Source organism: Mobula hypostoma, chromosome 13 (assembly GCF_963921235.1).
Source record: "Mobula hypostoma chromosome 13, sMobHyp1.1, whole genome shotgun sequence".
Lineage (NCBI taxonomy): Eukaryota > Metazoa > Chordata > Chondrichthyes > Myliobatiformes > Myliobatidae > Mobula > Mobula hypostoma.
Genome location: NC_086109.1, coordinates 96,570,027 through 96,590,812, shown reverse-complemented (window position 1 = coordinate 96,590,812; position 20,786 = coordinate 96,570,027). Strand labels below are relative to the sequence as shown.

The 20,786-nt window shown below is 50.4% G+C and overlaps 1 protein-coding gene and 1 long non-coding RNA gene across 2 annotated transcripts in view; one reads left to right on the top strand and one right to left on the bottom strand.

Moving 5' to 3' along the window:
• LOC134355815 (uncharacterized) overlaps positions 1 to 20,786 on the bottom strand; it is a 67,442-nt gene that overhangs the window by 25,010 nt on the left and 21,646 nt on the right. Inside the window, exons 2-3 of the long non-coding RNA XR_010020208.1 lie at positions 15,956 to 16,024; positions 5,730 to 5,966 (exon numbers count right to left, since the gene is read on the bottom strand). This is a non-coding gene — a long non-coding RNA (uncharacterized LOC134355815). The remainder of the gene's footprint in view (positions 1 to 5,729; positions 5,967 to 15,955; positions 16,025 to 20,786) is intronic.
• The window catches only part of anpepb.1 (alanyl (membrane) aminopeptidase b, tandem duplicate 1), a 68,804-nt gene that overhangs the window by 32,890 nt on the left and 15,128 nt on the right, over positions 1 to 20,786 (top strand). Inside the window, exons 5-14 of the mRNA XM_063066262.1 lie at positions 5,309 to 5,463; positions 6,147 to 6,260; positions 9,627 to 9,770; positions 10,836 to 10,901; positions 11,302 to 11,367; positions 12,098 to 12,270; positions 13,085 to 13,161; positions 16,230 to 16,363; positions 17,638 to 17,693; positions 20,142 to 20,289. Of these exons, the coding sequence (XP_062922332.1) occupies positions 5,309 to 5,463; positions 6,147 to 6,260; positions 9,627 to 9,770; positions 10,836 to 10,901; positions 11,302 to 11,367; positions 12,098 to 12,270; positions 13,085 to 13,161; positions 16,230 to 16,363; positions 17,638 to 17,693; positions 20,142 to 20,289 (1,133 nt within the window). The remainder of the gene's footprint in view (positions 1 to 5,308; positions 5,464 to 6,146; positions 6,261 to 9,626; positions 9,771 to 10,835; positions 10,902 to 11,301; positions 11,368 to 12,097; positions 12,271 to 13,084; positions 13,162 to 16,229; positions 16,364 to 17,637; positions 17,694 to 20,141; positions 20,290 to 20,786) is intronic.

Sequence of the window (20,786 nt, the reverse complement as noted above, 5' to 3'; positions counted from 1 at the left end):
ATTTACTAGTCAGGGAGAATATCACAGCTGTGCGTAGACAGGACAGCCCAGAGGGCTTGTCTACAGAGGCCATATGGGTGGAGCTGAGGAACGGGAAAGGTGTGACCACACTAATAGGGTTGTATTATTGACCGCCCAGTAGTCAGAGAGAATTGGAGGAGCAAATCTGTAGAGAGATAGCAGACCAATGTAAGAAACAGAAAGTTGTAATAGTAGGGGATTGTAACTTTCCACATACTGACTGGGACTCCCACACTGTGAAAGGGTTGGATGGCTTGGAGTTTGTCAAATGTGTTCAGGAAAGTTTTCTAAATCAATATATAGAGGTACCAACGAAAGAGGATGCAAGACTTGATCTCCTATTAGGGAACCAGACAGGTCAGGTGACAGAAGTATGTGTAGGCGAACATTTTGGGTCCAGTGACCATAATGTCATTAGTTTCAAGTTAATTATGGATAAGGATAGGTCTGGTCCTCGAGTTGAGGTTCTAAATTGGAGAAGGGCCAATTTTGTGGAAATGAGAAAGGATCTAGGAAGAGTGGATTGGGATAAGTCGTTTTCTGGCAAGGATGTGTTCAGTATGTGGAAGGCCTTCAAGGGCGAAATTTTGAGGGTGCAGAGTTTGCATGTTCCTGCCAGGATTAAAGGCAAAGTTAACAGGCATAGGGAACCTTGGTTTTCAAGGGATATTGGCGATCTGGTTAAGAAAAATAGAGGTGTATAGCAGGTATAGGCAACAAGGAACAAATAAGGTACTTCAAGAGTATAGAAAATGTAAGAAAATACTAAAGAAGGGAATCAGGAAGGCAAAAAGAAGACATGAGGCTGCTTTGGCAGATAATCAGAAGGTAAACCCGAAGGGTTTCTACAAGTATATTAAGAGTAGAGGACAGTAAGGGACAAAATTGGTCCCCTAGAAGATCAGAGTGGTCGCCTATGTGTGGAGCCCAGGAGATGGGGGAGATCTTAAACAGTTTTTTTGCATCAGTATTTACTCAGGAAACTGGCATAGTGTATATGGAAGGAAGGGAAACAAGCAGTAGTGTCATGGAACATATAGAGATTAAAGAGGAGGAGGTGCTTGCTGCCTTACAGCGAATAAAGGTAGATAAATCCCCCGGGCCTGACATGATATTTCGTCGGACCTTGAGAAAGACTAGTGTAGAAATTGCAGGGGCCCTGGCAGAAATATTTAAAATGTCCTTAGCCACGGGTGCGGTGCCGGAGGATTGGAGGGTAGCTCATGTTGTTCTGTTGTTTAAAAAAGACTCCAAAAGTAAACCAGATAATTACAGACCAGTGAGCCTGACATCAGTAGTAGGTAAGTTATTGGAAAGTGTTCTGAGAGATCGGATATACAAGTATTTGGACAGCCAAGGGCTGATTAAGGATAGTCAGCACGGCTTTGTGTGTGGTAGATCGTATTTAACGAATCTTGTAGAGTTTTTTGAGGAGGTCACCAAGAAAGTAGATGAGGGAAAGGCTGTGGATGTTGTCTACATGGACTTTAGTAAGGCCTTTGACAAGGTCCCACATGGGAGGTTAGTTCAGAAGGTTCGGACACTAGGTATCCATGGAGAGGTTGTAAACTGGATTCGAAATTGGCTGTGTGGGAGAAGACAGAGTGTGGTAGTGGGTGATTGCTTCTCAGACTGGAGGCCTGTGACCAGTGGTGTGCCTCAGAGATCTGTGCTGGGACCATTGTTGTTTGATGTCTATATCAAGGATATACCAGTGACACCCCTCATTCCACTCTCCCAGTGACACCCCTCGTTCCACTCTCCCAGTGACACCCCTCATTCTACTCCCCCAGTGACACCCCTCGTTCTACTCCCCCCCAGTGACACCCTTCATTCCACTCCCCCCCAGTGACACCCCTCGTTCCACTCTCCCCGTGACACCCCTCGTTCCACTCTCCCCCAGTGACACCCCTCGTTCCACTCTCCCCTGTGACACCCCTCGTTCCACTCCCCCCCCAGTGACACCCCTCGTTCCACTCCCCCCCAGTGACACCCCTCGTTCCACTCCCCCCCAGTGACACCCCTCGTTCCACTCTCCCCCAGTGACACCCCTCGTTCCACTCTCCCCTGTGACACCCCTCGTTCCACTCTCCCCTGTGACATCCCTCGTTCCACTTCCCCCCAGTGACACCCCAAGTTCCACTCCTCCCCCCAGTGACACCCCTCGTTCCACTCTCCCAGTGACACCCCTCGTTCTACTCCCTCAATGACACCCTTCGTTCCACTCCCCCCCAGTGACACCCCTCGTTCCACTCTCCCCAGTGACACCCCTCGTTCCACTCCCCCCCAGTGACACCCCTCGTTCCACCCTCCCAGTGACACCCCTCGTTCCACTCTCCCCTGTGACACCCCTCGTTCCACTCCCCCCAGTGACACCCCTCGTTCCACTCTCCCCAGTGACACCCCTCGTTCCACTCCCCCCCAGTGACACCCCTCGTTCCACCCTCCCAGTGACACCCCTCGTTCCACTCTCCCCTGTGACACCCCTCGTTCCACTTCCCCAGTGACACCCCTCGTTCCACTCCCCCCCAGTGACACCCCTCGTTCCACCCTCCCAGTGACACCCCTCGTTCCACTCTCCCCTGTGACACCCCTCGTTCCACTCCTACCCCAGTGACACTCTTTGTTTGATTTGCCGCACTCGGCTGTGGAGGCCAAGCCATTGGGTATATTTAAGGTGGAGGTTGATCAGTTTTTGATTTGCCAGGGTGTCAAAGGTTACGAGGAGAAGGCCGGAGAATGGGGTTGACAGGGATAGTAAATCAGTCATGATGGAGCCGATGGGCTGAGTGGCCTGATTCTGATCCTATGTCCTATTGTCTACTGGTCTGAGCATTTCCCTGTGCGTCCCTGACCCGGCCTGAACCCATGGCTAAAGCCAGCTCCTTTAACTTCAATTTCCTCCTGGCTCCATTCCTAAATTACCACGTCCTGTGGTGCTGACGCAGAGTCTGGCTGTGCCTCTGCCCGCCTGGTTACACGGGGGGCGGGGGGGAGTTTGGCTGTGCCTCTGCCCACCTGATTACACGGCGGGGGGGGCAGGGTGAGTCTGGATGTACCTCCTGGTTACACGGGGTGGGTGGGGGAGTCTGGCTGTGTCTCCTGGTTACACGGGAGGGGGGAGGGTCTGCTTTTATCAGCTTGTTGTGTCAGAGTGGGGTCAGTCCAGCTCTGCTTTCTCAGTTTGATGCTGACCCCACCCCATCTGACCCCACCCCGTCTGACCCCACTCACCGTCTGACCCCACCCCATCTGACCCCACTCACCGTCTGACCCCACCCCACTGACCGCCTGACCCCACTCACCGCCTGACCCCACCCCGCCAGACCCCACTCACCGCCTGACCCCACTCAGTCTGACCCTACCCCCCGCCAGACCCCCCTCACCGTCTGACCCCACTCCGCCAGACCCCCCTCACCACCTGACCCCACTCCGCCAGACCCCACTCACCGTCGGACCCCACCCCATCTGACCCCACTCACCGTCTGGCCCCACCCCATCTGACCCCACTCACCATCTGGCCCCACCCCATCTGACCCCACTCACTGTCAGACCCCACCCCATCTGACCTCACTCACTGTCTGACCCCACCCCGTCTGACCCCACTCACCGCCAGACCCCATCCCTTCTGACCTCACTCACTGTCTGACCCCACCCCGTCTGACCCCACTCACTGCCAGATCCCATCCCGTCTAACCCCACTCACCGCCAGACCCCACTCAATACCAGACCATTAGAATCCTGTTTGACTGTAGGGTTAATATCCCATTAGAATCCTGTGGGGTCAATATCCCGTTAGAATCCTGTTTTATGGTATGGCCAATATCCTGTAGGGTCAATATTGATGGGTACCAGGTCACAAATATACAACATAGACTGGTACAGAACAGGAATAAGCCCTTCAGCCTGTTATACTGTGCTGAAGTGATAAGCAAATGCCTGATTAAACTAATTCCTTCTGCCTGCCCATGCTTCATGTCCCTCCGTTCTATGCCTAGAGAATGGCTGAATGACCTTTATAAATCAGAACGGGCTGATATTGACAGGAGATGGGATGTTATGTTGAAATGATGTAAGGTCTAATCTGGAGTACTGTGTGCTGTTCTGAACAGCCAGCTACAGGTAAGATATCAATGATATTGAAAGAGTGCAGAGAAAATTCACTAGGATTTTGCTCGGACTTGAGTTTTCGGGAAAGGTTGTGTAGGCTAGGGCTTTATTCCTGGAGTGTGGGAGAATGAGGGGAGATTTGATAGAGATGTCCAAAACCATGTGGGGTTAGATAGGGGTGACGACTGAAGATGTGTCTCAACCAGGGGAGGTGTGAGGTGGTCACGTTAGCAGCCGGTGCATACCACAAGTCCTCGTGATGCGACCACTGATGCCAGGTAGATAATCTCTGAAGAGTATTGGTAACAGCTGGGGTCACCCGTCTTGTGAAGACACTGACCCGAAGCAGCCCACTTTTGTCAAAAAATTTGCCTAGAACAAATGGGTCCATGGTTGCCTACGTCCTATGACACAGCACATGATGATGATGATGGCGACAGACAGATGGATAGGGTAAATGCAAGCAGGCTTTCTTCCACTGAGGTTGGATGAGACTAGAACCAGAGATTATGGGTTAAGGGTGAAAGGTGAAATGTTTAAGCGGAACTTGAGGGGGAAGAGTGTTTTACTGGCAAAGTCAATCTCGGATGTGATGAGGGATGTGATCTGGGCGAGGCAAATGGGACTAGGCAGAGTAGCAAGTCAACATGGTCTAGATAGAGTAAAAGTCCTGTGAGAGTGTGGTAATGCTCTATGGCGCTTCATGTGCCTGTCAGAGAGGCTTTTAAACACCCCTCTTGTATCTACCTCCACCCAACTATCCCAGGCACCCTCCACACCCTGTGGAAAACTTTGCCCCGAGTACCTCCTTTGAACTCACCCTCCCCACCTTAAATGCATGCCCCCTGGTGTTAGACATATTGACCCTGGAGGAGAAAGCTACTAGCTGTCTACTCGACCTGTGCCTCTCATAAACTTGCGTCTGATCTTCTCTCCACCTCCACCACTCCACAGAAAAGAGCCCGAGGTTTTCCAGCCTGTCCTCATTGCACCTGTTCCCCATTCCGCTCCCTGCCCAAAGCCTCCACACCCTTCCTGTAACAGGGTGACGTAAACTGAACGCACATGCCAGGTGTGGCCTGGAGCCCGGATTATCAGTGGTGCTGTATCAATAAGTGGAATGAGAGTTGCTCACCCTAACCCTCACACCCTGGTTCGCTGTTTGATGTTCCAACAGATCAGATTGCTCTCCCTGATTTCAACGCCGGTGCGATGGAGAACTGGGGCCTGGTCACGTACCGGGAGACAGCTCTCCTGTATGACCCATTGCTGTCTTCCAATGGCAACAAGGAACGTGTGGTGACGGTCATCGCGCATGAGCTTGCTCACCAGGTACCAATATGTCAACCCTCCGAAGACCATGATCTGCAGTACAACAAAGGCTAATCGTTCACCCAACATGCCACAGGCTCTCTCTCGCTCCCTGATGAGGGAAAAAGAGGGGTCTCTTTTTCACAGCGGGAGGGGGGACATAACAAAACACCGATTTAAGGTGTTAAGCTGTTGACCTGCTTTCTCGCCCCCCGCCCCATGAGTCCTGATACCTGAGAATTGGCGACAATCTCTCACCCACCAATGAGAGAGAGCACGCGACTCACCGAGTACAGAACCTCCGACGGCCGATTCACAGCTCCCGGAGTTCCGTTCTCTCCCGTGACGCTCCAGTCAGTGGTGCCGGTTTAGAATCAGCCCGTACACGGGCCGCGGAACCCCCAGACCCCGAAGGTGCCCTTGGGATGTGGAAAAGCAGCTGGCCGTGCACCCACGGGAGCAGGCCCCACCACCGCGAAGAGCCAAAGTCTGAGTGTAGCTCCAGGTCGGGGTCCCCCTCCACCCTGAAAGGGAAGAGGAGAGACAGCAGAAGTAGAAATTAAAGCTGTTTTTGTAGATGAGCTCGAACGAGGCACAATTTAGCACCATCATGACTCCACTTTCTGGTCTGAGGGATGGTGCGTACGGATTGTTCCGGAACCTCTCTGCTAATTCTTACTCACTGATTTTAACCTTTGTTTCAGTGGTTTGGAAATCTGGTGACTCTGAAATGGTGGAACGACCTGTGGCTGAACGAAGGCTTTGCCTCGTACGTTGAATATCTGGGAGCTGATCATGCCGAACAGTCGTGGAATGTGGTAAGTTGTTTGGTCAACACATGCAAAATGCCGGGGCAACTTGGTAGGTCGGTCAGTGTCTACAGAGAGGAATGTCCCAGCACATCCCACTGATTCGACCAGACACCAATGCTTCGATATACATGTGACAAATAAAGTTAGTCTTTTGAACCCGAGAGAGATTGAAATCTCCAGGTCCTCACCAACCTGCCCCATTAACTAACGTTAGTATACAGAATATAGACCAGTACAGGCCCTTCGGCCCATAATACTGTGCTGTACATTTAACCTACTCTAAGATGTCTTCCCTCCCACATTGTTGTCTCATCCATGTGCCTATCTAGGAGTCTCTTAGATGTCCCTAATGTATCTGCCTCTACCACCACCCCGGTGGGGCGTTCCACACAGCCACTCCCAGAGTTAGCATAATAAAAAACTAATTCTGACATCCCTCCTTATCACCTTAAAATTAGAGGTTTGTCCAATGACTGAAGTTCAGGCTGAAATAGTAATGGTTGACGTATTGTTATCTTACAAATGAGGCACTCTCTGAGGTCCATTGCCACAACGTCCCGGGGGGGGGGTGTCAGTTGGTGTGGTGCTTTTCTGACCCTGTTTGGGTGGGAGGGGGTCACTGGTGCTTTTCTGACCTGGGGTGGGGGGGGTGGTCAGCTGCTGCGGTGATTTTCTGACTGTGGCTGGTGGTGCTTTCCTGACACTGCTTAGGGGGCAGGGTGAAGCTAAAAGTTCAAGTTCAGATTTAATTGTCATTCAACCACCCATGAATGCAGCCAAACGAAACGGTGTTCCTCATGGGCAAGGTGCAAAACAGACGACCAACGACACACAGCACGCTACATATATCACAAATAGCATATCTGGCACACAGTAAGAAAGAAAAGAAAAACCTAGCCCAGATCCTTTAGTGGCATGTCTGGAGACTGTCCTGGTCCCGTCTGATCTTCCATCAAACAAGGTGCACAAGAAAGCTGTGGGATTTCAGTGGGCTGGCTAGGTAGAACCAAAAACAGATTATACAGTCAGAGGATAGAAACAGGCCATTCAGCCCACTTCGTCCCTGCTGACCAGTGAGCATCCATTATATCACACCCAGCTCCCAGTTGTACTCATCCACCCGAATCAGGCTTGTACGTTGTAAAATGTTGTTTTGTGGCAGCAGTACGGTGTAACATATTACAAATTAATGCAAGCAACAATAAAAATAAATAAAGAGGAATAGTGCAAAATAAATATATTTTTTAATTTATTCATTTATGGGATGTGGGTGATGCCACCTAAGCCGGCATTTATTGTCCATAAATATTGTAGAAGAGGAATAGTGAGGGAATGTTTAAGGGGTCATGGACGGGTAGAAATCCAATGGCACAAAGGAAGGAACTGTTACTCAATAACTGAGTGTGGGTCTTCGGGCTCCTGTCCCTCCTCTCTGATGGGACGGTAGCAACGAGGAGGGGTCTTCGGGCTCCTGTCCCTCCTCTCTGATGGGACGGTAGCAACGAGGAGGGGTCTTCGGGCTCCTGTCCCTCCTCTCTGATGGGACGGTAGCAATGAGGAGGGGTCTTCGGGCTCCTGTCCCTCCTCTCTGATGGGACGGTAGCAATGAGGAGAGGACACCTCATTGGAACTCAGCCTCCAACACTGTCTCTGGCAGTTCCAGGCCCTAACCGCTCTCTGGGTGAAGATGGTTCCCCCCCGCCCCAGTTAGATCCCCTGCACATCTGTGACCCCTCACCCTGAGTCTGAGTCTCTGCCTGTGACGAAGGGAAGATCTCTCTGCACCCTTCACTTTGTAATTATGTTCCCTGTTAACCTCTGCAATCTCTCCTTGTGTGCAAACGCTCTTCCCAGGCAACTCCCTGGGAAATCTCCTCTTCATCCTCTCCAGTGTTATCACCAACATGGAGACCGGAATGACACGTAGGGCTTCAGCTGAGACCTCACTGCGGCTTTATATTGACCTTCCTACCTCTGTATCCATCAGCGCGACTATTGAAGGCCACCATCCCATAATGCCCTCCTAAAGAAAGATTGTTAAGAAAGACGAGATCCATTTTATTTGTCACACGTACATCGAAACATCCAGTCAAATGCTTCGTTTTTGTCAAATCAAATCAGTGAGGATTGTGCAGGGCAGCCCACAAGTGCTGGCATGTTTCCGGTGCTGGCATAGCATGCCCCAACTCAGTAACCCCAACCTGTGTCTGTGGAACGTGGGCGGAAATGGGAAACCCACTCAGTCATACGAACAGCACATGAGATCCTTCCAGACTGGTAGAATTTGAAACCTGACCTTACAGCTGGTACATTGTAAAACCACCATGCCGCCCCAAAACCTCGTGTCTTTGCCTTTCGGGAAAGCCCTGGTCACATGCTACCACCTTCAACCATCTTTGGCTGTACACCAAGGTCCCTCTGTTCCTTGACAGTCCCTCAGTGCCAGCTGTTTGTGGTGTGTGTCGGAACCTCATTCGTGCCACAGCTCACCCATACCTGCACCAACTTTAAGCTGCCATGTCTCAGCCCATGTCACCAACACAACAGCGCCCGCTGGAAGGTTTCTCAGTGAAGGTCCCATCAGGTGGAAAAGAGCAAATGTCATCCTTTACTCAAAGAAGGGAAACGAAATGAACTGCAGGCATGTGGGGATGGGCGTGGAGATCTTTAGACCACTTTCCTCAACGTTAAACACAAAAGATTCTGCAGATGCTGGTAATCCAAAGCAACACAGACAAAATGCTGAAGGAACTCAGCAGGCCAGGCAGCATAAATAAACAGTTGTTTGGGCCAAGACCCCTCTTCAGGACTGGAAAGAAAGGGTCCTGACTGTGTCACAAAAGGCCAGATCTAGCAGTGACCACCTGTTTAATTTGATTTCCTATTCTCGTTCCAACATTTCAGTCCATGGTCTCCTCCCCTGCTGTGATGAGACCACCCCCAGTTTGCAGCAGCCTCCAACCTGATGGTACGAACTTGATTTCTCCAACTTCCATCAATCTCTCCCCCTCCCCCTTCTCTCCCCATTCCGTATTCTCATTGCCCTCTCACTCCTTCCCTTCTCCTCACCTCCTCTGGTGTCTCTCCTCCTTCCTTTTCTCCCATGGTTCACTCTCCTCTCCTGTCAGATTCCTTCTGCACCTCTCACCTCCTAACTTCTTCCTTCTTTCCTCCCTCCCCACCTGGTCTCTCCTGTCACCTTCCAGCTTGTACTCTTTCTCCACCCCGCCTAATTCTTGTGTCTTCCCCCTTCCTTTCCAGTCTAGGCCGACTGTTTGTTCCTCTGCCTGAGCTGCTGGGTTCCACTGTGTGTTGTCTCCTCTCCTCAACAGTAACTCCATTCACCGTGCCACTCTCTTTTCTCGCTCACAGACGTTACTAACGGTTTTGAATGATGTTTACCGAGTGATGGCTGTTGATGCGCTGGTATCGTCCCACCCTCTCTCATCTAAGGAGGAAGAGATTAACACGCCTGCCCAGATCAATGAACTGTTTGATGCCATTTCCTACAGCAAGGTGGGTGTCCCCCGTGCAGTTACACCTCGTATCGAAAGGACAGGCAGGAAGGCAGAGGGAGCGGCGTTGCTCTGTTGGGGGAAAAAGATGAAATCAAATCTTCAGCAAGTGACAACATAGGGTCAGAAGGTGTTGAATCATTGTGGATAGGGTGAAGGAATTGCAAGGGTAAAAACCCATGGACGGGAGTTGTATGCAGATCTCTCAAATAGTAGTAAAGATGTGGTCTACAAATTACAATGGGGGATAGAAAATGCGTGCGAAAAGAGCAATGTTACAAATGTTGTGGGGGATTTCAATATTCAGGTACATTGGGAAAGTCAGGTTGGTGCTGGATTACAGGAGGGGGAATTTGTAGAGTGGATGTAGAGAGGATGTTTCCTATGGTGGGGGAGTCTAGGACCAGAGGGCACAGATAGAGTGGATGTGGAGAGGATGTTTCCTATAGTGGGGGAGTCTAGGACCAGAGGGCACAAATAGAGTGGATGTGGAGAGGATGTTTCCTGTAGTGGGGGAGTCTAGGACCAGAGGACACAGATAGAGTGGATGTGGAGAGGATGTTTCCTGTAGTGGGGGAGTCTAGGACCAGAGGACACAGATAGAGTGGATGTGGAGAGGATGTTTCCTATAGTGGGGGAGTCCAGGACCGGGGACACAGATAGAGTGGATGTGGAGAGGATGTTTCCTATAGTGGGGGAGTCTAGGACCAGAGGGCACAGCCTCAGAATAGTGGGCTGCCTATTTAGAATGGAGATGAGGAGGAATTTCTTTAGCCAGAAGGTGGTGAATCTGTGGAATTGATTGCCACAGGCAGCTGTGGAAGCCAAGTCATTGAGTATATTTGAGGCAGAGGTTGATAGATTCCTGATTGGTCAGGACATGAAGGGATATGGGAAGAAGGCAGGAGACTGCGGGCTGAGAGAGAAATGGATCAGCCATGATAAAATGACAGGGCAGACACGATGGGCCGAATGGCCTAATTCTGCTCCTATATCTTATGAGCAGTTGGTGCAGTGTTCTGTGTGACTAACATTCTGATGAAGAACTGCATTGGTTTATTTGCAGGGAGGAGCGGTTCTCCGCATGTTGTCCAACTTCCTCACGGAGAAGGTCTTTCGCTCTGGCCTGGAAGTAAGTTTCAAGTTTCAGTTCAACTCTCTTCAGGTTTATCCGTCATTTAGTCGTACCTGAACTCCCATCAACACAGCCAAAACGAGACAGCCTTACTCTGGAGCCAGGGTGCAAAACACAGCACCAACACTCACACACAGCACAAAGCACACATGGCATCACAATCACTCAGTAAAGAAATCCCAAACCCACGGCACTGACTCCAGCCTGGATGGTGAAGTGCACGGGGCCCAACACCGCACCCTCCCCCCACCGCGGCGAGTCTGCAGCTAGAGGCCCAGTCCTTGTGTAAACAACACGTATAGAATATACCTGTAGAGAGTCCAGACTGTATACCAAAGCAACTGATTTGAAATCTGCTGCAGTTTGCTGACTTTGTCCAATTTTTCTTTCCACACAGGAATACCTCAGGAAATTTTCCTATGGCAACACTGTGTACTCTGATCTCTTTGATGAACTCCAGCAGGTCTGTACTCTCAGTGATAAATGTGACTCCCTGTAAACACCCGGTCTGCGTCTGAGCATCAGGTGACTGTGGTTATGGCCCCTCCGCCGGTCTCGGTCCCCATGGCAGACAAACTGGCGTTTATCACGTCTCCAGCTTGTCCATTTTCCAATCCTGGCTGTTCCCTTCACACAGTTTCAAGCCGTTCTTTTTTTAGTTGAACTCTGCCCTGTGGCTAGTTCTGTCTCAGACTTCAGGGTTCAGAGTTCAATTCTACTCTCCTCTGTAGGGAGTCTGCACATCCTCCCCAAGGAATATGTGGGTTTCCTCCGGGGGCTCTGGTTTCTTCCCACAGTCCAAAGGCGTACCAGCTAGTAGGTTAGTTGGTGATTGTAAATTGTTCTGTGGTTAAATCGTGGGTTGCTTGGCAGCACATCTCAAAGGGCCAGAAAGCCCTGTTCCACTTTGTATCTCTAAATAATCACAGCGGCAAGTGACCAGAGAGACCAGAGACAGGGACAAGACTGACCTTGGTCACGTGGGTGAGTTGGGTCTGTGCTGAGTGGCTCTGAGATAGTGAGAGAAGGGTAACCACATCCTCACGGATCTGGGGCCAACAGCCCGGTGCCAGAGACACATCTGCCTGGCTGTGTGTGGAGTGGATGGTCCCTCTCCTGTACATGGACCCAGAGCGATGGTGGTCTGGGGCCACGTGTACACCTCCCTGTAACTGAGAAACTTTCTGTTCTAGGCTGCCGAGAAGACGCAGGTCACGCTGCCAGCAACGGTCAATGAAATAATGAGTCGATGGACACTGCAGATGGGTTTCCCAGTGGTCACCATCAATACAGCTAATGGAGTCATCAAACAGCAACATTTCCTTCTTGATCCTAATTCAAAGGTGACGCGTCCGTCAGAGTTTAAGTAAGTCTGTTAAATGGGAGAGAGCATTCTAGACTTTGATATATAGAATTCCTGTAAACATTTTGTCCCCATGAGACTGCACCACTTCACGTTCCCCAGGGTGTATAATGAGCATTTTGTTAAGATTAGCTTCATTTGGCACATGTACAGTGAAACACCAAAACATTTTAGTGAAATGCATCAATGGTCAACGCAGTCCAAAGATGTGCTGGGGGCACAAGTGTTGCCATGCTTCCGGCGCCAACATAGCATGCCCACAACTCACTGACCCTAACCCGTACGTCTTTGGAATGTGGGAGGAAACTGGGGCACGCGGAGGAAATGCGCAGTCATGGGGAGAACATTCAAACTCCTGACAGAGACTAGCAGGAATTGAACTCCTGTTTCTGGCGCCATGAAAGACGGGACCAGGTCGAGTGAGGCAAAGACATGGAACATTCACCTGGCCTCACCCAGACATCCAAGCTGCCACTTCAAGGTGTTTGTGCAGAGGGAGGGGCTCTGCGACGCGTCCGTCTGGGGCAACTGCAATGTATCTGTCAGCGACAAGTCCGTCTGGGCGACTGCAACGCGTCCGTCTGGGGCATCTGCGACGCATCTGTCTGGGCAACTGCAATGTATCTGTCAGCGACGCGTCCGTCTGGGGCGTCTGCGATGCGTCTGTCTGGGATGTATGCGATGTGGTTGGAGTGGACCCAGTTTCTGGTGACCGAGACGTGGAGGACATCCCAAGCTGGTGATCAGGGTTCAGTTCCCCAGGCAAACGCCAGTGTGTCCTGATCAGTGACCGACTCTCTTGCCTCTTCTCTTCCAGTTACGAATGGCATGTGCCAATTCAGTGGATGAAGAGTAATTCAGTGAGCAGCTTAACCTGGTTAATGAAGAAGGAAGGTATGCACTCAACAAGTAGGAGCTTCTCCCTCTCGAGAGAGGAGGTGCTGAGCTATGCAAGAGGGACAAAGTTGGTCCACACCATCCGTACCAGCTGTCCATCAGACTGCAACTCCTCCCCTCCGTCACCTGGTCGACCCCCTCCCGCCTCCCCATCACCTGGTCGACCCCCCTCCCCCCGTCACCTGGTTGAACCCCCCTCCCCATCACCTGGTCGCTCCCCCCCTCCCCTGTCATCTGGTCGACCCCCTCCCCCGTCACCTGGTTGAACTCCTCCCCCGCATGTCTGTTCGCCCCCCCCCCATCGCCCACCTCCTCCTCTGTCACCTGGCCTGCTCTCTGTTGCTTACCCCCACCTTGCCCGGGCTCCTCTGCTGCCCACCCTCTGTCGCACCCCCCTCCGTTGCCTGCACCCCTTCCCTCAACTGGGGCATTGGGGCACTCAGTCACACCTCCTCTTTGTTGGTGGGGAGCTCCCCCAAGCCTGGTCTTACAGAAATCTGCTGTTGCCCCTGTGCTGTGACCCTTCATGAGGTAATCCCCTTGGACAGTGTGCCTTTCACCTCTCCCTCCTGGCATGGGCCTGGGATGCGGGGCCTGTACTGCCTGCCAGGAGGGCAGCCGCCTGACACACATGCCAGGCTTCATGACGTGGTGCTGGGATTCAGCAGGGAGACATGTCCTTCATCCCAAACCAAACCATGACATTCCTATCGAAACTAATCCCATGCACTCACATCCCTCTGAGCCTTTCCTGTCCAGTCACCTGTTAATCACAAACACCAGAGATTCTGCAGACGCTGGAAATCCAGAGCAACACACACAAAATGCTGGAGGAACTCAGCAGGTCGGGCTGCATCTATAGAAATAAATAAACAGTTGAGATTTTGGGCCGAGACTCTAAATTTCAGACATTGTTACTGAACCTGCCTCAACCACATCTTCTCCTGCAGCTTGACTACACTTGGGGGGAAGAGGTTGCCCCTCAGGCTCCTATTTGATCCCTGCCCTCTCACCCTAAACCTATACCTTCTGGTTCTTAAACAACAGGAATTCTGCAGATGCTGTAAATTCAAGCAACACACATCAAAGTTGCAGGTGAACGCAGCAGGCCAGGCAGCATCTTCGTCCTGACGAAGGGTCTCGGCCTGAAACGTCAACTGCACCTCTTCCTAGAGATGCTGCCTGGCCTGCTGTGTTCACCAGCAACTTTGATGTGTGTTACCTTCTGGTTCTTGATGCTCTGGGGGAAAGAGACTGAGTGCGTTCAGCTAGACTTTGGCACTTGTGGTTTGGTTTTGTTTGATCAGGTCCCTTGATGTGTGAAATGCCACCGTCCTCTCCTGTCAGGACTGACAGGTTGTGTGCCCCGTCACAGTTCAAATGTGTGGGACGTGGGAGAAGCCGAGGCTTTGATTTGGGACGTGGAGTCATTCCAGGCCTGAGAACATCTGCTCTCAGTGTGACTGACGATAACCTGATACTAGGTTGTTGAGATTTAGGGAATGGTATTTTGCCAGGATACTGCTAATCTTTGCCCAGTCCGTCAGAACATGCCAGGGAAACTCAGCAGGCTGGGCAGCAGCTGTGAAACAGGAAACAGAGGTGATGTTTCAAGTAGAGATTCAGGTTTTATTCAGATTTATTTACGCATGCACAGTGAAATGAGTAGTTTGTGTTAACAACCACCACACCTGAGGGCATGCTGGGGGCTGCCCGCACGTGTCGCCTTACACTCCAACATAGCATGTCCACAATGCCTGGCAGAACACACCAAGCAACAAAACAACAGCAGCAAAACAGGTCTCGTTCCTCTCTCCCACACACTGACAGTTCCAACCGCACGTCATGTCTCTACACCTCCAGTCTTCAGTCTCCTGGCTTCGACCATTGGGCTTTGATTTCTGGACTTCTGACGTACTGTGGGGCTTTGGTCTGCTAGAGGGCCAGTCCGTGTCGGCCCTTAATCGGTTTCTGGTGCTTCAGTAAAGCAGCCAGCATACTCAAATGACCATAAGACATAGGGGCAGAATTAGGCCATTCAGCCCATCGAGTCTGCTCCGCCATTCCATCACGGCTGAACTGGGATCCCACTCAACCCCAAACACCTACCTTCTCGCCATATCCTTTGATGTCCTGACCGATCAGGAAACTATCAACTTCCACCTTAAATACACGTGTGGACTTGGCCTCCACCACAGTCTGTGGCAGAGCATTGCACAGATTTACCGAGACCTCACCCACCCCAGACATTCTCCCTTCTCTCCCCCCGCCCCAATTGGGCAGCAGATACAAAAGCCTGAAAGCTCGTACCACCAGGCTCGAGGACAGCTTCTCCCCGCCGTTATGAGACTGTAGAGGCTTCCCTAGCACAACAAGCTGGGCACGAACTCAGAGCCTTGTGACCTTGTCTGCCTGTACTGCAGGCGGTGTAGCTGCTACACTTTATTCTGCATTGTTATTGTCTTACCTTGTTCTACCGCAATAGAACAGCGCAGACCCTTTGGCCTACACTGTCATGCTGACCCTTTAATCTACTCCGAGATCAATGTCATCCTTCCCTCCCACATAACCCTCCATTTTTCTATCATCCATGTTTTGTATCTAAATGTCTCTTAAATGTCCCTAATGTATCTGCCTCTTAGCACCACCCCTGGCACTCACCACTTTCTGTGTAAAAACAAAACACCTACCTCTGACATCCCCCCCCCCTACATTTTCCACCAATTGCTTTAAAATTATGCCACCTCGAATCAGTCATAATGAACTGGTCTGTACGAGCTTTTCACTGTACCTTGGTAAACGGATAGAATCAGAACTGGGTTGAATATCACCGGCATGTTGTCTTTGCAGCAGCCCTATACTGCAATAGAGAATAATAAAAATTGTAAATTAGATTCTTAGTTATCCGCCACAGTGTGTAATCAGTTTGTATGTTCTCCCCGTGACTGTGTGACATGTCCCGGGTGATGGGAATCCTTGCTGATGGACGCTGCCTTTTTGAGGCATCACCTTTTGAAGATGGGAGCATTTTCAAGTTCCAGTTTTTCTCTTCTGTCCCCATGCAGACACCAAGCCAGAGATGATATCCACTGGGGAAGACTGGGTACTGGCCAACATTGACGTTGTTGGATATTACCGAGTGAACTACGATGACAGAAACTGGGACAACCTTATCAAGCAATTGAGGACCGACCACACAGTGAGTGAACCTGTGACGGTTAGGGAGCTGGTGGGGCAGTCCCCTCTATGCGGGCCCTCAGACAGTAAGCAAGGCTGACGGAATGACAGGAACGCTTTTGTTTGCGAATGCAGCACAGTATCCAGCTCAGCCAGCCCAACGAGCCACACTTCTCAGTTACACCCATATGGAAATGAATGGTACACCTTTGGAATGTGGGAGGAAACCAGAGCACCCTGAGGAAACCACGTGTACAAACTCCTTACCGACAGTTTGGAATTGAACCCTGCTTGCTGAACTGGTAAAGGGTTGCACTAACCACTATGCTAGCACACCACTTCCTCTCTCAGAGACACCAGGAGAATCCAGATGCAGGAAGATGAGGCCAGAGCCAGTTACATCAGTAAAGTATCTCTTTATAGAGAAGGCGCAGAGATTGACCAGGATGCTGCCTGCATTACAGAGATGTCTTATGAAGAAAGGTTGACTGAGCTAGGGATTTTCACTTTGGACAGGAGATGTACAAGATGATAAGAGGCATAGATTGAGAGGACAGCCAGAGACTTTTTCCCAAGGGGGAAATGGCTAATACAATGGGACATAATTTTAAGGTGATTAGAGGAAAGTACACACGGAGGTCAGAGGTAAGCGTGGTGGGTGTGTGGAACGCCCCTGCTGGGAGGGGGGGTGGTTGACGCAGGTACACTAGGGACATTGAAGAGACTCAGAGAGGCACATGGACGATAGAGAAAAGGGAGGGTTATGTGAGAGGGCAGGGTGAGGTTGATCTTGGAATAGGTTAAAAGGTCGGCACAAAGTTGTGGGCTGAATAGCCTGTGCTGTTCTATGCTCTATCATACAGTACATTGATGTAGACAACTTTCACCAGCATTGGTGTGTGACTTACCATTCAGTATAGTTCAAAGTGTTTCCCAACCAGGCAGGTTCTTATCTGCTGTCCTTGTCAGTGCCCACCTCTCACTACACTGCCAGTGGTCAGTTCCCTATCCACTGCTTTTCACCTCTCACTACACTGCCAGTGGTCAGTGCCGTGCCCACTGCTGTTCACCTCCCACTACACTGCCAGTGGCCAGTGTCATGCCCACCTCTCACTACAATGCCAGTCGTCAGTGCCGTGCCCACCTCTCACTACAATGCCAGTCGTCAGTTCTGTGCCCACTGCTGTTCACCTCTCACTACTCTACTGGATGGAACCACTCAGACTGTAACTGAACAGTCTAGCTCTGGGCAGTCACTGCACCCTTCAAAAGAATTGTTTTTGTTCTCTTTTCTAGGTTTTACCGATATTAAACAGAGCCCAAATAATTGCCGACTCTTTCAATCTCGCAAGGTAAGCTGGTTACAGGTTGAGTGTGTGAAATCAGAGCACAGGGAATAGTCAGACAAAGTGATAAAGTCTGATACGATCGGAGGCTGCACTCTGTGAAATAAGTACTGATTGTGCAGGAAGGGTCTATGATGTCTGATTCCAGATGTGGACACTATTTGAGCTCAGGCAAAGGAGTAGCACACTATTCATTTCTTGGAAGCGCCAACCAATATATAATGTGCCCAGCAGTGGTTTGCATGCGGACTGCCCCCCCCCGCACACTGCATCTCACAGACTGACCCCCCCACTGCACACAGACATCATCTCCCCACCCCACCCCCGGCGCATGCAATCTGCATGCCGTCAAAGTTCAAGATAAATTTATGATAAAAGTTCATAGATGTTACCTTAAACTTCTGAGATTCATTTTCTTGCAGGAATTTACTGGAGAAAAGTACCAATAGAGTTTACATAAATGGGCAAAAAATGACAAGGAACTTGCAAATGATTGCTTTCTGATTTATTTATCATGAGTACATTGAAGCAAACAGTGAAATATATGATAAACACGAGATTCTGCAGACACTGGAAATCCAAAGCAACACACACAAAATGCTGGAGGAACTCAGTCGGTCAGGCAGCATCTGTGGAGATGAAGAAACAATTGATGTTTCGGGCCGAGAGCCTTCTTCAGGGCTGGGAAGGAAGGGGGAAGATGTCAGAATAAAAAGGTGGGGCGAGATGAAGGAAGGGGATGGGGGTGAAAGGTGAAGGGGTGGAGAGGGAGGAATCTGTTAAGGGAGAAGTCCCCAGGAAGGGCTCGTGCTGTGGTATCAGCTCTGGGTGAGCACATGGTCCAACGGTCAGAGGGCAGCAGAGATCACGGGGGGGGGGGGGAGCACTGCACTCCCGTCGAAGAGAAGATTTACATTTCTTCAAGCTCACCAACCCTCGAAGAGACTTTGCGGCAGAGCAGTAGATCATAGGCAGGAGAAATTCGTCAGTGACCAACACACACAGGGATATGGTGGGAAAGCCCACAAGCAATGATGATAGAGCACTTTCCATATAACGTCGGTGAAAACCCTTTACAAAGGGATATTGTGATACTGAGTGCTATCACAGGTTTCAGTGCACGGCCACAATGCAGATGAAACATGGAAATTACAAATTACTGAACCTGAGTGGTAAAGAGCCCAGGAAAGTGAGCTTGGAGACCTTTGCTGAGTCACCCTCCATTACTGGTTGGGGGCTGCTTACCAAGCAGAATTTAACTGGAGCAAGCCAGGTAATGTGTGGTCAGAGACTCGGTGACAATGCAGGATAAAGTGGAACACCCACCTCTGTAAATAATTACACTTCACGGACAGTGCAGGGGGCTGCAGTAAGTGGCGCACACAACCTGGACTTTTATTCTGTAGAACACCACGCAGCACCCCCCCCCACTTTAATCCCAGCCTAATCACAGGACAATTTACAATGACCAATTAACCTACCCACCGATCCATCTTTGGACTGTGGAGGAAACCGGAGCACCCGGAGGAAACCCACACGGTCACAGGTACAGGCTCCGTACAGAGCACGTACAGATTGAAGTCTGCCGCCCCGAGCTGTAACAGTGTCACGCTAACTGCCGCGCTCCTGCCACGCCCTGACTTGGGCTGACAATGCTCATGCCACGCAAGTTCCAGGCATGCCCGTCCACACTCAGATGCTCAGTGGGTCAAGCCCACCTCAGGTACCCGCGTCACAAACCACTTGTACCTTCCACTTTGCCACGTTGTTAGGTACGAGCGTGTTGAGGAGTGGAACCCCATGTGGCTTTCTGCTGCTGCAGCCCGGCCAGCCCTTCAGCAGAAAACCACGAGCATGTACCTGCTTCTCCAAATAAAGTGGCCACTCTCCAAAAATCTTAATAAATCCAAATTAATCTCTAAAAATCTTAAAAAATTTAGAGATTAAAGGATAATATGGAATAAAACGTACAGGAATAAATAAATACCAGCATGTATTATGTATAGTTTTCATAAATTCCATTGTCTTTCTTTATTTCCCTGTGAATGCTTGTAAGAAAATGAATCTTAAGGTAGAATACGGAGACCTTTGATAATAAATTTGCTTTGACTAAGTTTGTTCCAAAGCCTGGCTCCTTGGTGGATCTGTCAGTTGGCTCTGCAGATTCCCATTTCATAAGGAGCAGAATTAGGCCATTCGGTCCATTGAGTCTGCTCCGCCATTCCGTCATGGCTGGTTTATTATCCCTCTTGCCTCACGTCTGCCTTCCTTGGATGTTTCTGAATGCTAGGGAAACTCAGAGAGTTGGTCCAACCAAGTATCAGCCTCTGGATGTTGTTTGAGCTCCTGACGCAGACCAAACAGTCTGCACTCCTTGTGCTGGGGGATGACCAGCGTCATGCTGGCCACGTTCAGAAACCACGTCCATTGAGGGGTGTTCTGTGTCATTCGCAGGGCTGGGTACCGCAGAACCACGTTAGCGCTGAATACAACCACGTACCTGCAGAAGGAGCGAGAGTACATCCCATGGGAGGCTGCCCTTGACAACCTGGCCTACCTCAAGGTCATGCTGGACCGCAGCGATGTCTTTGGGAACATGCAGGTAAGGACTCCTGAGGGGAAGGTTCATACAGTGTCCTTTATTTCTTACATCCTTCACATACACGAGGAGTAAAAATCTTTGTTATGTCTCCGTCTAAATGTGCAATGCCATGGTAATTTATAATCATTCATAATAAATAGAACAGTCAATGTAACATAGAAATACACTCAAATCAGTGTGAGTTAATCAGTCTGATGGCCTGGTGGAAGAAGCTGTCCCGGAGCCTTTTGGTCCTGGCTTTTATGCTGCGGTACTGTTTCCCGGATGGTAGCAGCTGGAATAGATTGTGGTTGGGGTGACTCGGGTTCCCAATGATCCTTTGGGCCCTTTTTACACACCTGTCTTTGTAAGTGACCTGAATCATGAGAAGTTCACAACTATAGATGCCCTGGGCTGTCTGCACCACTCTCTGCAGAGGCCAGTGATTAAGGGAAGTACAGTTCCCATACCAGGCAGCAATGCAGCCAGTCAGGATGCTCTCGATGCTTTCTGCTCTG